This window comes from Prosopis cineraria, unplaced genomic scaffold (genome assembly GCF_029017545.1).
Source record: "Prosopis cineraria cultivar Desert tree isolate PC_DT_omini unplaced genomic scaffold, ASM2901754v1 PC3, whole genome shotgun sequence".
NCBI lineage: Eukaryota > Viridiplantae > Streptophyta > Magnoliopsida > Fabales > Fabaceae > Prosopis > Prosopis cineraria.
Genome location: NW_026555334.1, coordinates 27717106 through 27740038, shown reverse-complemented (window position 1 = coordinate 27740038; position 22933 = coordinate 27717106). Strand labels below are relative to the sequence as shown.

At 31.5% G+C, this 22933-nt stretch overlaps 1 protein-coding gene across 1 annotated transcript; it reads right to left on the bottom strand.

The window, feature by feature from the left end:
* Positions 1 to 7503: 7503 nt before the first annotated feature.
* On the bottom strand, positions 7504 to 12862 carry LOC129305188 (prefoldin subunit 6-like). The gene is made up of 5 exons (XM_054945158.1): positions 12722 to 12862; positions 12559 to 12629; positions 12325 to 12449; positions 10646 to 10706; positions 7504 to 7815 (listed from the first exon to the last, which is right to left on the bottom strand). The coding sequence occupies exons 1-5, from the start codon at positions 12798 to 12800 to the stop codon at positions 7759 to 7761; spliced, it is 393 nt and encodes a 130-aa protein (XP_054801133.1). The 5' UTR covers positions 12801 to 12862; the 3' UTR covers positions 7504 to 7758.
* Between the last annotated feature and the right edge of the window lie 10071 nt (positions 12863 to 22933).

The window sequence follows — 22933 nt, the reverse complement described above, 5'->3', positions numbered from 1 at the left end:
TTGATTTCACTCAAATGGATTTTTTTGTGCAAATCGATTTCTTTTCCCCTTTCTCAACTATCAAACCCAACAAAGTTGGCCCAAAAAAATCAACACAAATTCTTTAGTCTTAAAAAACCGACAAAATAAAAAAATTATTTTATTAAAGAAATGATAATATAACTAGCTACATATAAAAGATATCAATTAATTTTGCCTCTAATCATTTTTGTGGAAGATACAAAACACAAGGGATCTAATATTCTTAAAAAATGATAAAATGATTGGACGGCGCAGCCCAACAAGAAGTAAGTTAATGACATCTGGGACCAACTTAAAAAATCAAGAGAAAGAAGATGCTACAAGAAGATGCTTGGTGGGTTTAAAGGGCATTTTGTTCTCTCTCTCTCTCTCTCTCTCTTTTTCTCTAGTGTGATTTTCCTTTCCCCTTGCAGAACCATGCTTTGTTTTAGGGTCCACAATTTGTTAGTGGTTTAGAGTTGCTTAGCACTTATCCTTTTCAATTTGCTAATTGTTCTAATCGATCTACTTATCCATCAACAATATTTGTTGATTTGAATGGAAGAGACTCAATATTCTTAAGATAACATTTCAAATTCTAACATTGTAAATAGGAAAAAGAAAAAACGTCACAAAAACTTCAAATCTTTGTGATTTATATTGCAACTCATTTCAAATCCAAATAATAGTCCAAAAATCAACCCACATAAACTGTTCAAAAATATTGACAAATGGCAACTCTCCAAAAAACAAAAAAACAAAAAAATAAAGCAGGAGCGTGTAAAATCTTAATTTATTTTTTATGCTTTGCAGAATCTTAATACTAGTTTTAAGCATGGGAAACCTATCACAGTGTCAAATATGCTATTTTAGACTCTCAGTTTCTAGCATTTAATGACAGTAAGTACATGCCTTACAACGCTGCAGAGAATATTTGGTTGGCCAGTTGGTAAGGATTAGTTTAAGACTTTTAAATACCATTGGCTGTATTCATTTTGGAAATCAGTGATAGAAGAAACCCTTAGTGACTCCATTCAGTGGTTGCTGTTACTACACAGCAAAAAGATTGAACTTTCTAAAAGCAAGGAGAGAACAAAAGAATGAAATCTGAACTTTGTCACCCATACACTGGGGTGAGAAGTGAGAGGCCTCAGAAAAAAGTTGAAACTCATCTTCCTCGCTGAAAGCGATGGCACAGTATATTGTGGTCCATTACTCCAGGTCAAATGCTCATGACTTCGTTTACACTTATCATTAATTCATGACGTTCTTGTCAAGCACATGCCTTCAGCAACTCACACAAGCACCTTTTCTTGTATGATAAGCTTCTTGCAATCCTCAACACTTGTAAACCCAGATCCTATGTCTGTTCACGAGTCCAATTTGTATCTGTTAATAAGGGGATGAGTCCGATGGTTTCATCCCCTTCAGAAAACTCAGCTCCACACTAACTGTAACTGTGAGCTTTGGTATTTCTCATTTCAAACCTTAGCTTTTTAAAATTCCTGATAATAATCAGGACGTACAAAGATGGATGAAAAGTTCAAAAAGAAAAAAGAAGAAAGAAAGAATGAGTTCTCCAAAATTCTTGGGTATTTTCTCAGTGGAGGAGTTCTATCAGTAAAATGCTTTGAGGGCTACGAAGCAGACTTCACAATACGAAAGAGTCTTATTAATTCTTAAAGCAGCAGTTCTCTGCAAAGTGAAATGCCCGTCGAAATATAAGTATCAATGTGATGCATCTTTTAATCTCGATATAATACAAATGATTGTGCTTATAATAGAAACTGTAGACCCAACATGCAGAGATAACGATGTTGGAACAACCTGACTTTTTTTTTTTTTTTGATAGAAACATATTCCTATAAAGCTTTCATGATAATGAAGGATATAAAACAAATTTAGGATTTTGTCCATTTTTTTGACGCCTCCACCACCACTAGATATTGAGAAGTGAGATAGAGAAGGTTCTAGTACGTTTGATCTATTTAGACGAAGTAAGAGTGCATTAGCAATTTTTCCACTGCCCTCTGCATGTTACTCTCATGCTAAACCACTTCATTAATGTGTAATCTTCATAAGATTCTGGTGTACTGTAGATTCAATTTATGAAATATGGTTAAGCCAAGCTAATTGTAAACTAAACTATAAGTACATAAAAAATAGTTCTTCTTAGAACCCTAGCTTTACATACTTACATGTCTACTTATAATTAGCTTAATCCATTTACTAACTCTGTCAGTGAATTTGGTTTAGTCCTTCACTGCAACTTGGCATGCTGAAATTTTGGACAGTTCCTTGTGGAAAGGACACAATCAGATGAATGCTGGGAATGATTTAGTATGCTGCATTTGGGCAACGTGGGGTGTTCCACACCCTAGGTTGTGGATGGTAGGCTTGTACTGGTGTGCGCGTGCATGCGTGCGTATGTTCTTGTAATTTTATTTTAACACAAGTTCGGCTCCATTAATAATGACCTTATTATAATAATATCATGAATAAGCTTTGACTGGCTACCCCAAAGTGTCATACTGTAAGAAAGAAAACTTGAATGAATCTTAGAATGTTAATGGACTAGGTACAAGATATTTCTGAGATGTTAGGTCTGTGAGCATGACTTTGAGGTAGCTCAGATTTTCTTTGTTTATTTCTGTTAGCATTCCTAAGTGTAGTTAAACATACAGTTGCAGTTGGCAGTGGCACATACTGTTTCTACATTAAGTATTCATCTCCAATGTATAATTGAACATTATTCACATAAAACAGTGAAAATTTTCTACTTGTGGAGAAAGGAGATAGTCTTTCATGCATATGCCACACATACACATGCATAAAGTCATTAACTGTTGAGAATTTTTGTATCTAAAACGTATATTGATTTTCATCAAATCTGAGGACAAAAATCTGAGTAATTGCAAGGTATGGTTCATCTTATGATCCATTTTCTTCAGCATAATGATGGATTTTAAACTTTGTTAGTCATTTTTATATCTTTTTAGTCGGAACTTTTACCATGTAGTTCAGCTCACTGTAACACATTTTTTTTTACTGCAGAAAGACATGGAAAAAGATCTTGTTTTCTGGCAACTTCAACCGAATGTCAATAAGAAAAAAGGTAGTAAAGAACATTTTTACTTCATATTATGCGTTGATGACATAAACCTTTTCTTTATGTAACTTTTTACCATATTCGTTTCCCCTGTATTTCAGTTCACAACTCTGATTTTTACTGTAACACATTTTTTTCACTGTAGGAGAGCATTTTAAAAAAAAAAGATCTTGTTTTCTGGTCACTTCAACCGAATCTCATAATGAAAAAACTGATCAGAACATCTTTTACTTCAATATCATGCACTGAGGTCTGAAGTTTTGGTCAAGCATGCTTTCATAACTGATGGTAAGTTGGTGCTAACCCCACTAGAGATATATCAGATGAAGAAGCACGTGAACAATTCTGGAAAGTGCATACTGATGCAACATCATTCATATCACTTCCTTTAAGACCTTGATGTCTAATCTATGGAATCAAAACGTGAAATTCTTCAAAACATGCTCATTCTGCTGAAGCAACTTTCGCTAGTTGTTTCATCCAATGAACGCAATTGCTATCTTGCTTCATACTTGTCTTATTAAGTATATATGTGTTTTGGTGGTTTTGCACGACTAGAGAAGCATGCCCTTAAAAAATGCAATTTATCTAACTTTTAAATCAGATGGTGAGTTTTCAAGGTCCTTTACCACAATTTCTCCAAATACAAATGCCTAAAATTAAAGGCAATGAAGGAATAAAGATGGAAAAATATGTGAGACTTACATAGTGAGAGGAGACATGATATTGATAACAAAAAAAAAAAAGAACATTACAGCAAAATATAAGATGAAAAGCTAAACGGAGAAGTGCTGGGTATTACTATTTTGTTAGAAACTAACATTCTACCGCTTGCTGAATAACTACAATGCTTTCTGCTAAATGCATGGCACACCAAGGGCGCTATGTCAAATTTGTTGAAGGAAAATGCATCTAGTTTGGTTAGACCAAGTATTGAAGAATTCAGCATGCTTTGGGTTAAATGAAGTTTGAATTTATTGAAGTCTTGTGAGAGATTGTGTTGTGTTGAAAGAGAGTGTGTGTGGATAGATTGTGCAAATAGGGGTGAGTAAAACTAAATCGAATCAAATTTTATCTATTTGATTCGGTTTATTTGATTTTTTTTGATTTATTTGTTTTTTTATTTTAAATATTTTAGTTCATCAGTTCGATTCGGTTAGTAAAATTTAAAATCGAATAGACCGAACCGACCGAATTATATATAATTTATTAATTTATAAATTATATTTAATTTATAAATTATTTTATTTTATTTTTATTTTTCATCACTCACGTGTTTGTTTTGTTATAATTATATATTTAACATGGCTATGACTGGATTATGGTATTGTGACTGGATTATAAGACCATTATTTGATCATCGTGTTTATTTGTGGTTGTTTATTTGATTATCCATACCTTTATAATATTTGGGCTTTATGTCATATGGGTGTAATTAAAATAGGTTCATATTAAAAAAATGAATAGACAAAAAAAGCTTGATTTTATAGTGTTGTTTGTTTTAATATTTAAAAAAATGGGCCTAATTTCAATAACCCAATATGAAACCAAAAAAAAATTAACTGAAACCGAATCGAATTATCAAATTTTGTTCGGTCCTTGTTCTATTTGATTGGTTTGTTTGATTCATTTGGTTTTCATTTTCAGTGTTATTCAATTGATCGATTCTGCATATTTTGGAACCGAACCGACCGATACTCACCCCTATGTGCAAACACATATGTGTGATAACTTCTCTTTTTATTAGTACAAAGTGATAGTTTTTCCATGGCTCCATGTTTCATTTTTTAGAGTCATTAAATATAGTTTTTTCATGTTTCTTCACTTTTGTTTCTTACTAAAGTGATGTGTGTTTGACCAAGTCTTTTTATAACTTTCTTCCTTTTAAAAAATCTTGATAGATATGGGCCAAAATTAACTGTTTATCCCAAATAGTTGGGCTTTGAACAAAAATCAAATTTTAGCCCCAAAAAGTGGTTGTTCGTGCATTAACTATATAGCCTATAGTTACTTATTTGATGGAATGAAATGACAAGTACATTTTCAAATTCACAATTAAGCAAGCCCGTGCAAGCTAAATCAATATTGATATGAATAAGTATTGAAATAATTGCGATAAAGAAAACCGACATGAGATCCACTAATCAAGAATATATATGAGCACTGGCCATTGGATATATGGATGTTCGTCTTTTGCAGACAGCCTCAAGGAATCCAAGGTTTTTTAAACTTTTTTTTAGGAAAGAAAAAGAGAAGGAAAGAGAGGGGAATGAAAATTATTGAACTATTGGTACATATCTTGTCCAGATTCATTGCCATTTTTTTCAGTTTTTTTTTTTAATTTATATCTATTTTCGCTTCATTTCCCAACCAAAGGCTGAACTTTTATTCAAATCAATCATCCAAAACAAGAAAATAGTATGAAAAAGATGTCAAATGAAGATGGAATATGACCTTCATGGTTCAAGTTCAGTTGTAATTTGGGGAGTTGATATATATATATATATATATATGAATGATGCTGCTTAATTCATCCTTAGGGTAATATTAAAAGAGGATGATTGAACATTAATAATTAAGATAGATTAAGTATTTGAAATTCTAAAAAAAACTGTCAAAAATATTTACTTAGATTTAGATCAAATCTCCACTAATTCCAACACAAGATCCACCCCCACCACCCCCCAAGTGCAGGTCTCTAGGTGGAGAGAGGTGAGGACAAACAAGAGAGGTTTGATAAGGCTCACCGATCCCTTGTCTCTAACTCTCTATTTCTTCATATGGAGATGCCTGGAGGGTCCTGCTAAACTTTGTTTTATATAGCCTGTTGTAACATTTTTCTCATGATGATTATGAATATTTGGAATCATGGCCAGACCAAAAGGCAGAATTGCCTGAGTGCTTCACATTTGTCTGATACCTCCTCCTTCCATCAGGTGACATTGGCATATGAGGAATCCTTTAAGAAGACAGTAGTACTTTGCCGAAACCCCACTACCATTAATGAACAAAGGCTGGTAATTTCTTGCAACTTGACACACAGTTGTTCTTGTACGTAATGAGGCCACCTCTTTCAGCACCAGCCTTAACATTTGCAGGCCAAATGGGCACCATTTGAAGCTCTAGCTAGATTCAGTATATCAGCTACCATTATTTGCTCCACCAGTAATTTCCCCACTTTGATAGAAGCATCCTGGGGGTGGGGGGAATTCTCAATGGGATGTGATATAATGTACTTGTAAGGTAGTGGTAATATTAGTGGCACGCCTTTGTCTCCTATCTTCTATTGTAAATTGTACCTCCTACTTTCACCCTGTTTTGGATGATTTGTTATTTCATTTCAGAATCCATCACCTAATTCTAAGACCAAGTAGAATGATTACCACTCCGAAAGCACTCCAAAAATGTAGTTAAGTCATGAGTTTTATTTAAAAATAAAATAAATTTTCAATTTTACCTAAATTTAAATGAAAAATTCTTTATATTTGTAGTACGTTAATTGAAAAAACTTAATTAATTCTATCAAATACTTCCTCTATCCCAAAATTATAAAACAGTTTTTAGACAAAATCTCACATACCAATAAACATCATTCCTTAATCTACCCAAAATATTTATATTTGGGGACTGAAAAATTTCTTCAAAGTATCCTATAATTTGAAACGGAGGAAGTAACTTATAATAAAAATTATCTATCTTTTTTTAAAAATGCCTTATAATAAAGATCATAATTTCATAAGTCATCAAACATTTCAATTACATTAATGAAGACAGATGGTGAGACAAGTGAAGGGGAAGTAGTGACATACTAAATTGCAGTTGCGGCTAACACTTAGTACTTTGGATTTAACAATTTTATTTAACATTCCGCTCCAGCCCCAACGTTGCACAACTGCAGAAGCTTCGTCATACTTTTATTTACCAAAAACGATTGTTTTACACACTTTTTTTCCATTCTTAATCTAATGAAATGTTCACTCTTGTTTTCAATGGATTATCGATTCTATCTCCAACTAACAAAGAATGAGGCCTAAAGTAGGAAGCTGGAAAGTGGAAGGAACTCATTCCATTTCTTGGCCCTCACCAATAATTCTACTTTCGCAGGCTTTAATCTTGATGCTTGCTGACCACAATAGGCCTCAAAAGCAATTCAACCCCACTCTTCCACCCACAATAAAGACAATAAGGTACATCAAAGCTATGATTCAAATCACCCGTTTAAGAAGTTGGCTAAAAAAAACTAATTACCCACTCAAGAGCAAAAACCTAAACCTGGAATGTGATTTAAGAGTGAGAATTTCCAGCACCAACCTAAAGGGATTACCATTCTACCCTCGAGCAACATAAACATGCTTAAAAAAAGGAGGCAAACGGTGATAACACGGGAGGCGGTATAAAGAAAACAGAGTCACATCTTACTTAAAACTTCAATATATGTAGTGGCCACAATTCCTGGAGGATACAGCCCAAAATGCAAAATAAAAAGAAATTTAAGACAAGCACGTTAACTACGACAAAATATACTGTCAACCTAATAATACTGCACATATCAAACAGCTCTAAAACAAATGGCCTATGAGCACATTCAAGCTTAGCCAGGTTGAAACAGCAACTCCAAAGGACGTCACAAAACAGTATGGAATGGGAAGTTATGCCTTGCCTTTCCCAGCTTGGAGCGACTGAATCTTTTCTTGCAATTTTAGAATCTGAAAGATTACGGATAGAAAATGATACAATGAATCATCTGCTATCCCATCTAACTAATTTTTTTTTTTTTTTTTTTAACTGGGGAATACAATGTAAGGCATTCTGAGTTTAATTGCAGGGACCCAATCAACCACAATAATATATGGGTACACTTTATTTAGTTTAACTTTTTTTTTACACATGAAGGCATTCAAAATGAAAAAAAAAAATGATGCAGTATGGAGAAAACATTAAATATTTTTCAGCAAGAGGCCTATTTGCCGGGATTTATCTTTAAAAAGCCTATGCAAATCCCGGCAACATGTACATGATAACGATAAGATAAGCTGTTAAGCGTGGACCTTAAAAAATACTGCAGTCAAATCCATCATTTTTTGAAAATTTTTGAAATTTCCAATACAATTTCAGTTATTCTTCTAAAGAACAGCTTTGATATAACCAGACTGTAGTTGGGTAATTTTAAAACCAATTAATCCATCGTCCTTCAAAGCACAATTACACACTGATAAAATCATATTCAGCCTCAAGTCTAGATAAAACTAATTTTTATGTTTATATTACCTACTTTTCCACAAGAATGACGACATAACATATATGTCATCATATTTTTGTTTCCAAAAAATAAGATTAGTATATATTTAACTTAATAGAGTTCCGAGATAATGAGTGATATGAGAAGATAGATATTATAAATAAATATTATTTTTAATTTATTTTAGATTGTATTTAGCATTATATAGATTCTAGGAGATTTTATTCAGTTTTATTTAATTATCTAGTTATCTAAATTTTATTCATTATTTTAAATTGTATTTAGCATTACAAATATGCTCAACAACTTAGAAACAATATATCATGAATAAAACAGACTTTTGAGATTTTTGGCTCTTTGAAAATTCTCCTAAGCGTGGCTATTGACAGAAGTACAGAACAAGATTCTTGTTTTATATCCTCTTGGTAGATTTATTTCTTCTACTTTCTCTATCAGTTCTATGTTCTCTTATTAATATTATGAAATTAGATTCTGATTTCATATGTCAATAGAAATTTATATTCCTTATTTTTCTTTACTCATCTTCGAACCTATCATTTGGCATTAGAGCCGTTCAATCCAAAGATGGTACTTACCTATTCCGGACACCCATCCCATCCTATTATCATCCATCTTCTAGAACACATTTTTTCAAGTATAATAGTGGAGATCCACAACCATGGATTTTAAAGGCAGAAAATTATTTCCAATATTATCACACTTCTGAAGACTTCAAAGTTGATATTGCATTGAGGCATTTAGAGGGAGATGCTCATGATTTCTTCACTTCCGTTAACATGGAACGTACAATCCCTTATTAGGAAGAATTAGTGGAGGTATTACTAGAAAATTATAAGCCCTTAGAATATTAGAACCCAAATGAGTTATTATGTAGCTTCAATCAAATTGGTTCTATGCAGGAGTATCGTTTGGAATTTCCTAGGCACTCTACTCATGTGAAGAACTGGCTGAAACATTGCCTCTTGAGAGTCTTCATCAAAGGCCTCAAGGAGAAGCTCAAATCTAATGTTCGGATTCGTAAACCTAAGACAGTTTACCAAGCTGTTAGTTTGGCCCTTGAATATGAGTTAAAAGCCCAAAACTCTTGTGGGCTCAAAACTACTCAGCAAAACCAAACTAATCATTTGTTTCCTTCAATCCCTTATCAAACAGCACATGACTTCAAAGAGACATCAGCATCGACTTCAAACTCCCTTTAGCCAAAAACTTCAACCTCGTTTCCTCACAAGCCAGCATCTAGAATGGCTTCATTGGAAGCCAAACAGCATCGACAAGAGATGACACTGTGTTTCAATTGTGGTGAGACTATCAAAACTGGGCATCACTACAAGGGATCTTTTTCGCTGTTGGAAATTACAAAGGAGGGTGAAGAAATTGTTCCTTCCCTTGAAGAGGACAAAACCATGGAGATGGAACCTAGTGGGGTTGAAATTTCCCTCAATGCTATTCTGGATAGCAACAACATATCTGCAAAGAAGCTTCAAAATGCCAGGTCCTGAACTTGGTGGATAGTGGGTCTAACTGCAACTTTATCCTTGAAGTTCCCATGCAGCCTCTTGTTCGACCTTTTGGAATCCACATTGGAGATACTTCTATTTATCTATTACTCCCATCTCAACCTTCAGATTCACAAAAAAGCTATTGCCTATGTCTAGCTTTGAGGACAAGGCGAATTTTCAAGAGGGGAGTATTGATAGAGTACCAAGATAATGGTTGATCTAGGAAGATAGATATTATAAATAAATATTATTTTTAATTTATTTTAGAAAGCATTATATAGATTCTAGGAGATTTTATTCAGTTTTATTTAATTATCTAGTTATCTAGATTTTATTAATTATTTTAGATTGCATTTAGCATTATAAATATGCTTAGCAACTTAGACACAAGCGTATCATGAATAAAACAAACTTTTGAGATTTTTGGCCTCTTAAAGATTCTCTTAAACGTGGCTATTGAGAGAAATATAGAACGAGATTCTTATTTTATATCATCTTAATAGATTTATTTCTTCTACTTTCTTCTATCAGTTCTATGTTCTCGTATTAATATTAGGAAGTTAGATTATGATTTCATATGTTAATAGAAATTTATGTTCCTTATTTCTCTTTACACATCTTGGAACCTATCATAACTCATTTCAACAAATAAAACAAAAATTTCTATTATACAGAGATTCTAGTTACTGACCACAATCAAAGATCAAATACATCAATATAGATCATAAGAACTGTGAAACCACAGCTAATAAATGGGCATAAAAGTGATATACAAACCGTTTCTTTCTTGCTATTTTGTTTCTCTTCCAGATCTTGAAGGGTAGCATCAAGACGCTTCCTAACATTCAAAAGGACCATTTCTAAATAAATATATGCGACAGTGATAAGAACTGTAATATGACTTTAAGGTACTAAAACTAGCTCAACTATTACAAAATGACAGCAATGAAAGTCACAACATGCAGCAACCTAGAAACAAATAACTGTAAAAATGCATAAGGGGGAAGGAGCTTGTGAATGTTCACAGGTCTTTCAAGATTAACAATCATAGTGGAAGTTGTGAAGCAGCTAAGAATAATAAAAACCTTCACAAGCTAAGGTATAAATGCAATAAAACAAGAGCTACTCAGGGCTGGTCCAAGTGATAAAGGCAAGGTGGGATGTGGAATGTAACTAGGGTTCAAATGTCCTAGTAAAACCAACAAGTAACAAGACGAGAAAGTTTTATTTCTACACTAGAAGCATAACCGTTGACTCATGATATGCATTCCAAATCAGAAAGCATACATCTAAATCATGAATGGTAAAATATGTTGAATTGTAAGATTTAATGACAAGTGAAAAGTAACATGAAATGTAAAATATGGCATACATATATCCTTGTAATATGCCTTAATTACCCGAAATCATAAAACTAAAAGTTAAGAAAGCACTTAAACATAAGTTGTAGATAAGTCATTAGTCATATAATTTGTAAGTAATTGATCATTTAATTCTTGAAAGTATGGAAGCATGATGCAGAGGTGATATCACAAAAGAAAGGGAAGTTCAAGACGCAGCTGATTGGGATACAACACTATGTGAATTCACATGATTAAGTACCCATACTGACCCACAGCACACTATGCAAGGTCATATTTATCCTATAATAGTCTATACGAAGCTACATGACAAAGGCTTCAGGAGATATGACACATCAAATCTAATAAAACTTCTAGTATACAAGACTACAAGTTTTACAGGAAGAGAGATTGGTGGAGTAAAAATTATTCAATAATTAGTAGGGGCAGCCAATCAAATAATATTGTATTTCATATTGTAAAGAAACTTAGTATTATTAGGTTGCCTAAGATCTATATGGAAAACCAAGTCCAAGATCATTAATCACGATGTGTACAGAACCAGTCCTTGGATTCAGAAGAATTCAAGATATTGGTGAAATGTCAATGAGTGAGGCTCTTTAAATAGCGGATATCTAGGTAATTTTCAGCAGAGCATTGAAGCAGCTCACTTCTGAACATCTTCAGACAGCTGAATCTGCTTTCCCTCCTCATTCAAACCACATTTCTGAAGCCCAGAATTCTAACAAGGGGAGTAGTTCTACCCATATCAATCCCCTTTTCATCATTTCCCACGCATATAATCCTATAAAATCAATTGAATGTCTGGCCAGCATAATCAACCAAAATGCTAACACTAGGTCTTACCAGGAAAATAAAAAGTGAGCAGCCATTTGCCTTATGAATAACTTGTCCATATTTCGTAGTGTTACTTTTCTTTATCTCAAAAATAAACAACAATAAAACCAACCCCACACAGAAGCAGAGATAGCTGTGTGCAACATCATAAAATTCAACTCAACAATCTAGCAAACCCGTGATTACTTAAACAGATAAGAAGTTTATTAGAATCACAGCTCTAACCACCACTTACTAGAAAAATAAAACCGCACTTACAATTCAGCAGAGATATATTCGATTCTCTTGCGCACGTTTGCATTAGCCTCAGCCAGGTCCTGTTTAACAAGTACTGGGCCAATCAACTTGTAGACATTAGCACCTTCCGTCAACAAATCCAATTCCTGCCCGAACAGAACAGGTTTCTCATGAAAACGCAACAAACAAGAAGATTCCAACACAAAAGAATGAAATAGCAATCAAGAAGAAAGTAACAGACAGAGGAACCTATACCTTAAGGACAAGCTCATTCTCCCCGAGCTGGATAGTATATTTCTTTCTCAATTGGTGATTCTTCGCAATATCTGATCGAATAAACAAATTATAACGAGAGATAACCCGAAAAAATGAAAAACAAAAATTGCAAGAAATGGTGGGAAGAATTATGAAAGCTTGCCCTTTTGAAGCTTGCTGAGATCGTTAGCTTTCTTCTCCAGGTCGCGTTGAGCGTCCCGAAGGGCGGCGGACGAAGCCATCGAATCGGCTCGCTGTTGTTTCCGTCCGACGTCCCTCTTCGTTCCAGATGTACTCTAATTAAGTCCAAGCCCAATTTTGGGAGACCGGCCCAGTAATTCATGAGGATATCTAAGTTCAAGCCCAAAATCAGAGTCTAGCCTAAAAAGTTCGAACACCCTGGATCGCACGATATGGGGTTCCTCGGATCAATCGTAATTGGGAGTTGACCCCATGTCGCTTTAATTTGTCACACTCGCTCATGTTAATTAATTATTGAATTATTGATTGATTATTTTACAGATAAGAAATTTTCACATTTAAATTAATATCCCTTAAACAGTGTATTGCCTTAAAACGACTGTATTTATATGTGTGTGATCTTTTTTCTTTTTTGGGTTAGGGTGTGTGTGATATCATTTAAATTGTAAGAGAAAATGGGAGAATGGGAGGTGTTAAAACCTATTATCAACATATCCATACAATTTTATGAACAGATTTGAATGCTACTCGTGAAGATGCAAAATAATTTATTTTGTATTAATCTAGAAAGAGTTATACACAGGTATTTATATAAAATACAATATGAGTAAACAACAATACTTAAACCAAAACTATAGACCATAAGGTAAACAACATCCTACATGTTATATCAGATAGTCTCGATACTCTTCCTCAAGTTAGACATATGCAAATCAGAAGTTCTTGACATTCTAAGGAATCTATCATGAGATGTTTTTCCTAAAGCTTTGATTAGCACATCTGCTTCTTGATTTGCAAACCTAACATTATGTAGGCAAATCAACTTTTCTTGCAATTTTTCCTTAATAAAATGACAATAAATTTTTATTTGTTTAGTGCTTTCATGAAACACAGGAATATGTGCTATATATATTGGTGCTCTACTGTCACACCACACTCATATTGTATTGGTGTTAGATTGTGCTGTCCCACGTCCTTCACCAACCCCAAAACCCAAATAATCTCAAAAACAATAGCATTAAGGTCTCTATATTTTACTTCAATTGATGACTTAGTATCTTGTTTCTTTGTTTTCCAACAGATAAAGGAGTCCTTCATCTTTAACAAATAACCAAATGCTAATCTTCTTATGGAGCCCAATCTAAATTGCAAAAACACCTTAATTCTAATTGGTTATAGAATTTGGAAGAATTCTTAAGCTTAGATTGTGCTTCAACTATTTCAACGCATTTTTTGCTACAACCATGTGTGTTTTTGTTGGGGCTTGCATAAATTGACTCAAGTTTTGCACAAAAAAAGAAATATCAGGATTGGTCATTGTTAAATTAATTAGCTTACCATTAAGTCTCCAACATTCACTTGGATCATTAAGCAATTCCTCCTTCTCATTTCTTCCTTTCTCATATGCTATAAGTCTCAAATTTTGTGCCATAGACTCTGCTAATGGCCACTCATACCTATTCCAAATAGCAAGTCCATCACATATTTTCTTTGGTTCATGATTATACCTGTTTTATCTTGCTATTTCAATTCCCAAAAAGCAACAAACCAAAGCCTTTTATTTTGAATTTAATATGCAAGAAATTCTTACTCAGCTTAATTCCATTTTCTGAGCATCCAGTAATTAACAAGTCATCCACATATACAAATATCAACACAACTCTATCATCAAAATGTTTAACAAATAGAGAATAATAATCCATGCTTTAGTTAAAACATCTTGCCTTTTAAAGCTTGAGTCAATTTATAATTCCATTAGAGAAAGCTTGTTTTAAATCATATAAAAATTTATTAAATTGACAACTTTATTCTTCCCCTTACTAGCAAGACCTGGAGGAATAGTAATATTGACTTCCTCATTCAAGTTACCTTGCAAGAATGCATTGTAAATATCCATTTGATGTAAGGTCTAGTTGTGTTAAGCAGTTAAAAATAGAATAATCCTAACTTTCACCATTTTAACAATTGAGGAAAAGGTTTCTTGTTAATCTATCTCTCTCTTTTGATTGTATCCCTTACCTACCAGCCTAGCTATATATCTCTCAATGCTATTATCAGCTTCATGTTTTACTTTATACCCCATTTACAACCTATGAGCTTCTTTCCCTTAAGTAGCTCTATTATTTTTCTAGTTTTATTATCCTTTAGGCTTTTAATTCAGAATCTATAACATCTACCCATTTTTTATCCTTTATTGCTTCTTCATAGCTCCTAGGTTCAAGATTAGTATTAATATTGTTGGACATAATGACTTGTGATATTATGTGTTAGTTTAAGTTTTGATGATGATAAATATATATAAATTAAATATACTTGTGCCTAATTATTTTCATAGATATATTATGACTATGGAACAAGTGTTTTAAAGTGTTTTTACTTATGTTGTTTCATATTACACAAAATTTGAAAAAATAATTTGTATGTATCAAAATTATTTTATACTATCATATTTTTCTTTATTTTAAATTAATTCTATATTCAAGAGTGTTTATAGTATTATCTTTCATAACTTGGATATATACATATTGACATTTGAACTAACTATTTTATTCATGATATATCATTTAAGGTTATCTAAAGTGAAGATGAGAGTAAGCATGAAGAGGAATAAAGTTTAAGTCATCATTTGCATACTACACTCATAATTGAAAAACATAAAGATAAAGAGAAGGATAATCCAAGAAAAGCCTAAGAAGAATAAAAACATTCATACAAACTTAAATACACTTTGAAAGCCTTGGACTTGATGGGTATAATATCATTAGCTAGAAATATTTATGTTAAACTCATTGATTTATATATGAAGTATTGGTTCAAGAAATCTTAAATCTAAACATGCATTTTGGCTCTTAAGAGAAAGTGTGATATAATTATTTATAATCATAGTTTTTATCTTTGATCAAATATGTTTCACAAAAGTTGAAATGTTTTGATTACTAACTCCATAAAGTTTTCAAAGTTATTCTATTTACTCAAAATGGAGTTAAGTTGAAAAATATATGAACACTTGAAGTGTAAGTTTTGAAATGTGAATTGTGCAAAAAATCTGTTTTGACCTTTAGTCATGTTTTGTGTCATATTTCTCACTATAAAGATCATTTTAATGTAAAACATATCTCATTTAAAAATACACTCCAGCAGCTTTTCAATGATAGTTTATTTATTCAAAATGGAGTTCTATTGAGAAAGATATGAACTTTAAAAATTGAGTATTGAGATATTAATTTCGCACAGATTTTAGTCTTGACCTTCGTCCACTCATTTGATCATATCTCAAAATATATATTGAATCTGAGTGTGAATTATTTCATTGATAATAGACTTCAAAAAATTTTCAAAAATATATTACTTATCAAATTTGAAATTGTATTGAGTGAGTTAGGATATTATGAAATTTTACACAATAAAGCTGCAAAATCAAGCAGGAGAGCAACAATCAACCATGCCTGATTTAGCACCAGTGCAAAAACTCACGTGAAATCACTTCTCAACCACACGTGAAAATGCACCTAGAAGCTTATTTTCACACTGAGTAGCTTTTGAATGCTTAATCACGCGTGAAACAACCTATATACGAGTGAGAAATGACATTTAGAAGCCTTATTTTCACTGAATAAGTTTGTACGCCAAATCACACGTGAAGCACTTTCAAAACTCACGTGATATGTCATTTTTACTTGAGAAACCTCCAAAACACATGTGATTTAGCACTGGTTACTCACAAAATTTAGCACTAACGGCTGTTTCACTATGTAACGTCTCTAAATGGTTATTTAATATCTCTAACACATATTTAACTCTAAAAGCTATAAATTTAACACTCTAAACTCATCTTGACATATGATTAACCTCATAAATTATTGAATTATGAAATTCATGATCATAGTACTCTTGTTATACAAAAATCATTGTTCTTGAGTCAAGATCATCTATATCTTTATCATTTAAATATTAGAGCTTCATTGTACTCATTATTGCTCTTAGATATAGTTTCAATTAGGTGATCACACAGTCAAAACCTTTGTAAAGGTGAGGGAGAGATTTTTCTTGTAATCAGGAGAAGTTGTTCTCTTAAGAAAAGAAGCTCACTAGTGAAGTGAGTTATTATAAAGGCTCACAAGTGCCTAAATCGAACTTGTGAATGTACTAAGGTGATAAGCACTCACTCAAACTTGTGTTATAGTGAAAAAATCTCAAGTAGTTGATTGAAGACTAGATGTAAGCTCAAGAGAAGGAACTAAACTAGGATAAATTATTGTTTATAATTTCTCTTTTCTTAATTCTTTACATCTTTAGCAACTTAGCTTGTATTATGTTTTAGTATTCAAAATATAATTTGATATATTTACTTGCTCTTACTTGAACTTGCACTTAAAAATTGATTTTAAATATTTATACACATATTGAGCTTGTGAAAATAACTTTGACATTCTTACACATATAGTTTAAAACTGAATTTTGCCAAAACTTTCCTTTAAACATAATTTTGCTGAAAAGTTTTAAAAGAACCAAAATTTTTTCAAATATCCAATTGATTTCCTCTTGGGTGTTTTGCCATATCCAACAAATATAGGAGAGAAACCATTTAGAGAATAGAAAATATACTCATAAAAAATTTGAGATTGCATAAGATATTTAATATTAGAAGTATCATAAGCAAAGTAGACATAATGCTTAGCCCATATAGGTAGTCTTTTATCCTGAATAGGCCTGGTGCTACTCTATTCAAGATATTTAGTTTCATTTATCCCACTATTTTCTATAAGCCACAGGTCCTAGGATTGTAACTTAACTCTAATACCATGTTAAAACCTATGAATCAATAGATCCATACAAACATATTTGAATACTACACATGAAGATGCTAAATAATACATTTTGCATTAATTCAGAAAGAGTTATACACAGGTATTTATATAAAATACAACTCGAGTAAACGATAATACCTAAACCAAAACTACAAACCATAAGGTGAATGACATCCTACAAATTACATCAGTTATTCTCAATAGAAGCAATTGCAGCAGGAATCATGTTGTTGTTTGTGAGGTTTATTTTCTTCTTTCTATAGGATATATTATCCATTGTGATTTGATTTTGGTCAAATTTTGTCCTATTACCATGATGACTTTGTTTTGCAGCATGTCCCATTCTCTTGAAAAACTTACATGCTCACTCTTGTTCTTATTCTTTCAAAGGTCACAACTCTTAGTTGTACCTTGCGGTGAATCTAGGTAGTATTTAAATTGATAAATTTAAATTTGAAATTTAAAATATTGTATTTAAAAAATTTTGTTTAGACAGTGTAAAAAATTTTAAAATTAAAAAAAGAGATGATCTAGGATTTCAAACAAAAATATAAAATTAGAAATGACAAGATAGATGATATGGGATTTCAAACAAAAATATAAAATTAAAAATAACAAGCTTAGATGATATGGGATTTCAAACAAAAATAAAAAATTAGAAATAAAATAAAATAAAAATAAGCTTAAATGACAAGCTTATTTTTATTTTTCGGCTAATGAAAGATGATAACATTAAATGAAATAAAAAATGAGAGCAACATAAGCATTAAATTTTTTTTTAAAAAAATGTGATTATGTGAAGAAAGTAAGGGGTTGGTGGAGTAGTCCAAATTTCAAGAGAATATGATATGATGGTGTGTTTGAATTGATGATAATTTAGATTTCAATTTGAATTTTGATTAAATTCTTCATTTAGGTATCCAAAAATTTATAAATTTAAATTTGATTCAAATTCAAATTTATTTTTTATTACATTTTATTTGTAATTTCAATTTTTTTATATCCTAGTTATTTAAAAACCAGTGCCCCTATGACTCTGGTATATTTTCTTATATCTCATCAATTGAAAATTATAGGTAAAACTCATTGTTTTCAATTTTTATTTTCATCTCAAATCTTGAGATTTGAAGTATGTGATTTTAAATTTTAAATTCAAATTCAAGACTACCAATCCAAATGCTATCTACAAAAATTTAAAATTATTGCACATAAACATCCCCTTATTGGTAGTAATCTTAGTTGAGATAAGTTAGATATTAAATATGAGCACTCTATGATGTGGATTTGAATTTTTATTCATCACAAACTAATCTTTTCTATTAGATTTAATCTCTATTGGCCCCTTTAAATTACTTTTTTAATGTTTAAGGGTTTATAGAAGGAAGTCATACATAACACATTAAATTCATTTATATGGGTATGAAATGATCCATGCTTGCTTTCCGATCCCTTGATTCAACCAGAGGAGGCCGTTTGATTTGATTATTTGCAATCACTTTTTAGGCAAATATCCGCAGTTCTTCACGATCAAGGAATTCTTTTCAAGTTTATTTTTTTCATAATTTTTAAAGTGTTGTTTGTGAAAGAATTTAGAGGGATGCCCGAGCAGTGTAAAAATTGGTAATATAAAGTTAGGACTTATTTGGTTTTCCTTGGACAAGTATTTTAAATTTACATGTTTTCAAAACTTTTTTACTTTATTGTTTTTAAAATCAAAAATAGAAACAATTTAAAAGTTAAAACTACTTTGTTTTCTTTTTTATTTTTAAAGTCTACTGCATTTGACTATTGTAAATTATTTTCAATCATAATCAATCACTATTACAGACCATCATTTGACCAATACTATTAGCAATCTTTTAACTCTAAAAATTTTTTTTGAATTAATATGATCAAACATATGTTATTTTTATTTTGTTTCAAAAAAATTAAAAATGTTTTATAAAATAGTTTTTAGGAACAAAAATGAGAGAAAAAAACAGAGAAGTGCTTAATAGCCATTTTCTTCAAATTATTTCGTATCACATTTATCCTTCTCAAGTTTCCAATTCTTTCTTAACAGAAAATTTTTCCTGTAAAAAAAATAAAATAAAGCACATTTCATTATTTGGTGCCACCGCATCAACCGGTTTTACTTACGTGATGTCCTTTTTTTTTTCATTTTAAATATTTTTTTAAAAATATCCACTGGCGGAGGGTTGTTTGTTTGCATGTTGATCCAAGCGTGCTTTCCTATATTATTTATAATATTTCATATTGATTTGGTTTTTTTATTGAATAAAAGGTTTAATTCATTCTCTTATACTTATCTTTAAAAAAGGGATGTTAACTTATTTTTGAAAAAAATATAATTTAAATCCCGACACGTTACTCAAGTTTTATTATATGTTTCTATATTTTTGTATGTTTTAAACCCTTATACTTTTATTTTTTAATGTTTTAAATCTTTTCACAAGTGGTATTATAGAAATCTAAAACACTAAAAAATAAAAATATAAAATTTTAGACTATTGAAAAAAGTACAAAAAATTATAACAAAACTCAAGTGTAGGGATATAGAATTATTGTTATAAAATTAACAATTAGAAAATAAAGATATTAAGAGAAGAAATAAAGACAAGAGAATGAGAGAATTTCTTATGAATTATTATATCCTTTAAGACAAATTACATACCTTATTTATAGGCATGGTTTTACAAATCAAAGGTTACACAAATGATAAAAGCAAATAAAGGGTAATCAACTCTCATGATGGTGGGAGTTTCATGGGAGAACAATCAACTCTCATGATGGTGGGAGTTTTATGGGAGAAGATGAAGATAAAGAAGTGATGAAGATGGACATCCACTATCCTTATAATATTCATAACACTCCCCTTTAGATGTCTATTATATAAGAATGTGCCTCATTAAAAACTTCAACTAGGAAAAATCTTATGGGAAAAAACCTAACAGATGAAAAAAGTATATCATTCATTGATACACTATTCAATGTTACCTTATTAAAAACTTTGCTAGGAAAACCCAATGGGAAAAAACCTTAAACAAGGGAAAAAAAGTATAGCGCGTATTAACTCCCCCTCTTGACAGCATCAATTGATATCTCTGAGTCTGTGAAGTCTAATATCATGAATAAGTTTTTCAAATATTTTAGCAGGAAGTGACTTAGTGAACATATCAGCTAGATTTTCTTTAGAACAAATTTGCTAGATATTAATTTCACCATTCTTTTGAAGATCGTGAGTGAAAAAATTTATGGTGAAATATGTTTCGTTCTATCTCCTTTAATATATCCTTCTTTCAATTGGGCAATACAAGCACTATTATCTTCATGTGTGATCGTTGGGATCATTTTATTAAAAGACAGACCACAAGTAGCTTGTATATGATGGATTAATGATTTAACCACACACATTCTTGACTTGTTTCAAGTACAGCTAGAATTTCTGCATGATTAGAGATGATTTGGCTGATATTGTCTATTTCATAGATCGCAATGAAATGGCTGTACCACCACATATGAACAAGTAACATGTTTGTGATCTACCAACATAAGGATCAGACAAAAATCCAGCATCTGCATAACCAATAAGGTCAACTTTAGATACTTTGAAATAAAATAATCTCATATCCATAGTACCCTTAGGATAACAAAAAATGTGCTTAACACCATTCCAATGCCTTCGTGTTGGTGAAGAACTGTATCTCACTAATAAGTTAACAGCAAATGAGATATCAAGTCGCGTGTGATTAGCAAGATACATTAGTGCTCCAATTACACTAAGATATGGTACTTTTGGACCAAGTAGTTTTTCATCACCTTTTCGAGGTCTAAAAAGGATCTTTATCTACCTTCAATGATCTTACAACCATTAAGGTACATAACAGATGTGATCTATCTATATAAAAGCGTTTTAAGACCTTTCTTGTATAAGTTTCTTGATATAGAAAAATTTCATTATTCATATATTTCATTTGCAATCCGAGGAAAAATTTTGTTCTTCCCAAATCTTTCATTTCAAATTCTTTCTTTAAGCAATTTATAGCTTTTAAAAGCTCTTCAGGTGTTCTAATGATATTTATGTCATCAACATAAACAACAAGTATAGCAAACTCTTTTCCAGATCTTTTCATAAAAATACAAGACAAATTGAATCATTTTTATGACCTTCTTTTAACAGATATTCACTAAGTCGATTATATCACATACGCCCTGATTGTTTCAATCCATATAAAGATTTATTTAACTTGATTGAATAATTTTCTCAAGAATTCGAATTGTATACTTCTGGCAATTTGAATCCTTCAGGGAGTTTCATGCAAATGTCACTATCGAGTGAACCATACAAATAAGCTGTAACAACATCCATTAGATGCAAATCGAGTCCTTCACTTGTTGCTAGGCTAATTAAATATTGAAAAGTAGTTGCATCCACCACTGGTGAGTATGTTTCAATAAAGTCAATTCCAGGCCTTTGTGTAAATCCTTGAGCCACAAGCAGTGCCTTATATCTTACAATTTCACCATTTTCATTTCTTTTTCCACAAAAGCCCATTTATATCCCACTGGCTTGACACCTTCAGGTCTGTGGACTATAGGTCCAAAAACATTTCGCCAATCCTTGGCCAATCCTTTCTTTGTTTGCTTTCCTTAATGCACTTTGCTTCATGATCCTCATTATCATTTATTACATCAAGCTCTACATTATATGCAAAAATATCATCAATGTTGACTTCATTCAGGTCCCATTGTATTCCATTCATAATATAATTTATTAAGATCTCATTATTTTTACACATTTCAGGTACCTAAGTTTCTCTTGAAATTGAAATATTAGTAGTCTTAAGTGACTCTTCGTGAGTTACCAACTCTTTTTGATTATCCTCAATCTGACCATCTTTGTTTCTAGCTCCTTTTCTTTTTCAAGGATTTTTATCTTTGGAGTTAATGGGCCTTCCACGTTTTATGTGTGGTTTAGAATCATTTGTAATAACAAGCTATCTAACTGGGACATTAATTCTAATTAGAGCATTAACAGCTGGAATATGTGATTTAGTTACTTTTTTTGAGTTAGTAAATGCATCTAGAAATTGATTTGTTAAATTTTGTAAATGAATTATCTTTTGAACTTCTAGTTCACATTGCTTTGTACGAGGATCAAGATGAGATAATGATAATTCATTCCAACTAATTTTCTTTTCCAACTGCTTATTTTCTGCCCCTAATATTGGAAAAAACTGATTTATGAAAATGACAATCAGCAAATCAAGCAGGAAATAAATCTCTTATTGATAGTTCTAAATATTTAATTATAGATGAAGATTCATACACAACATATATTCTTATCCTTCTTTGAGGACCCATCT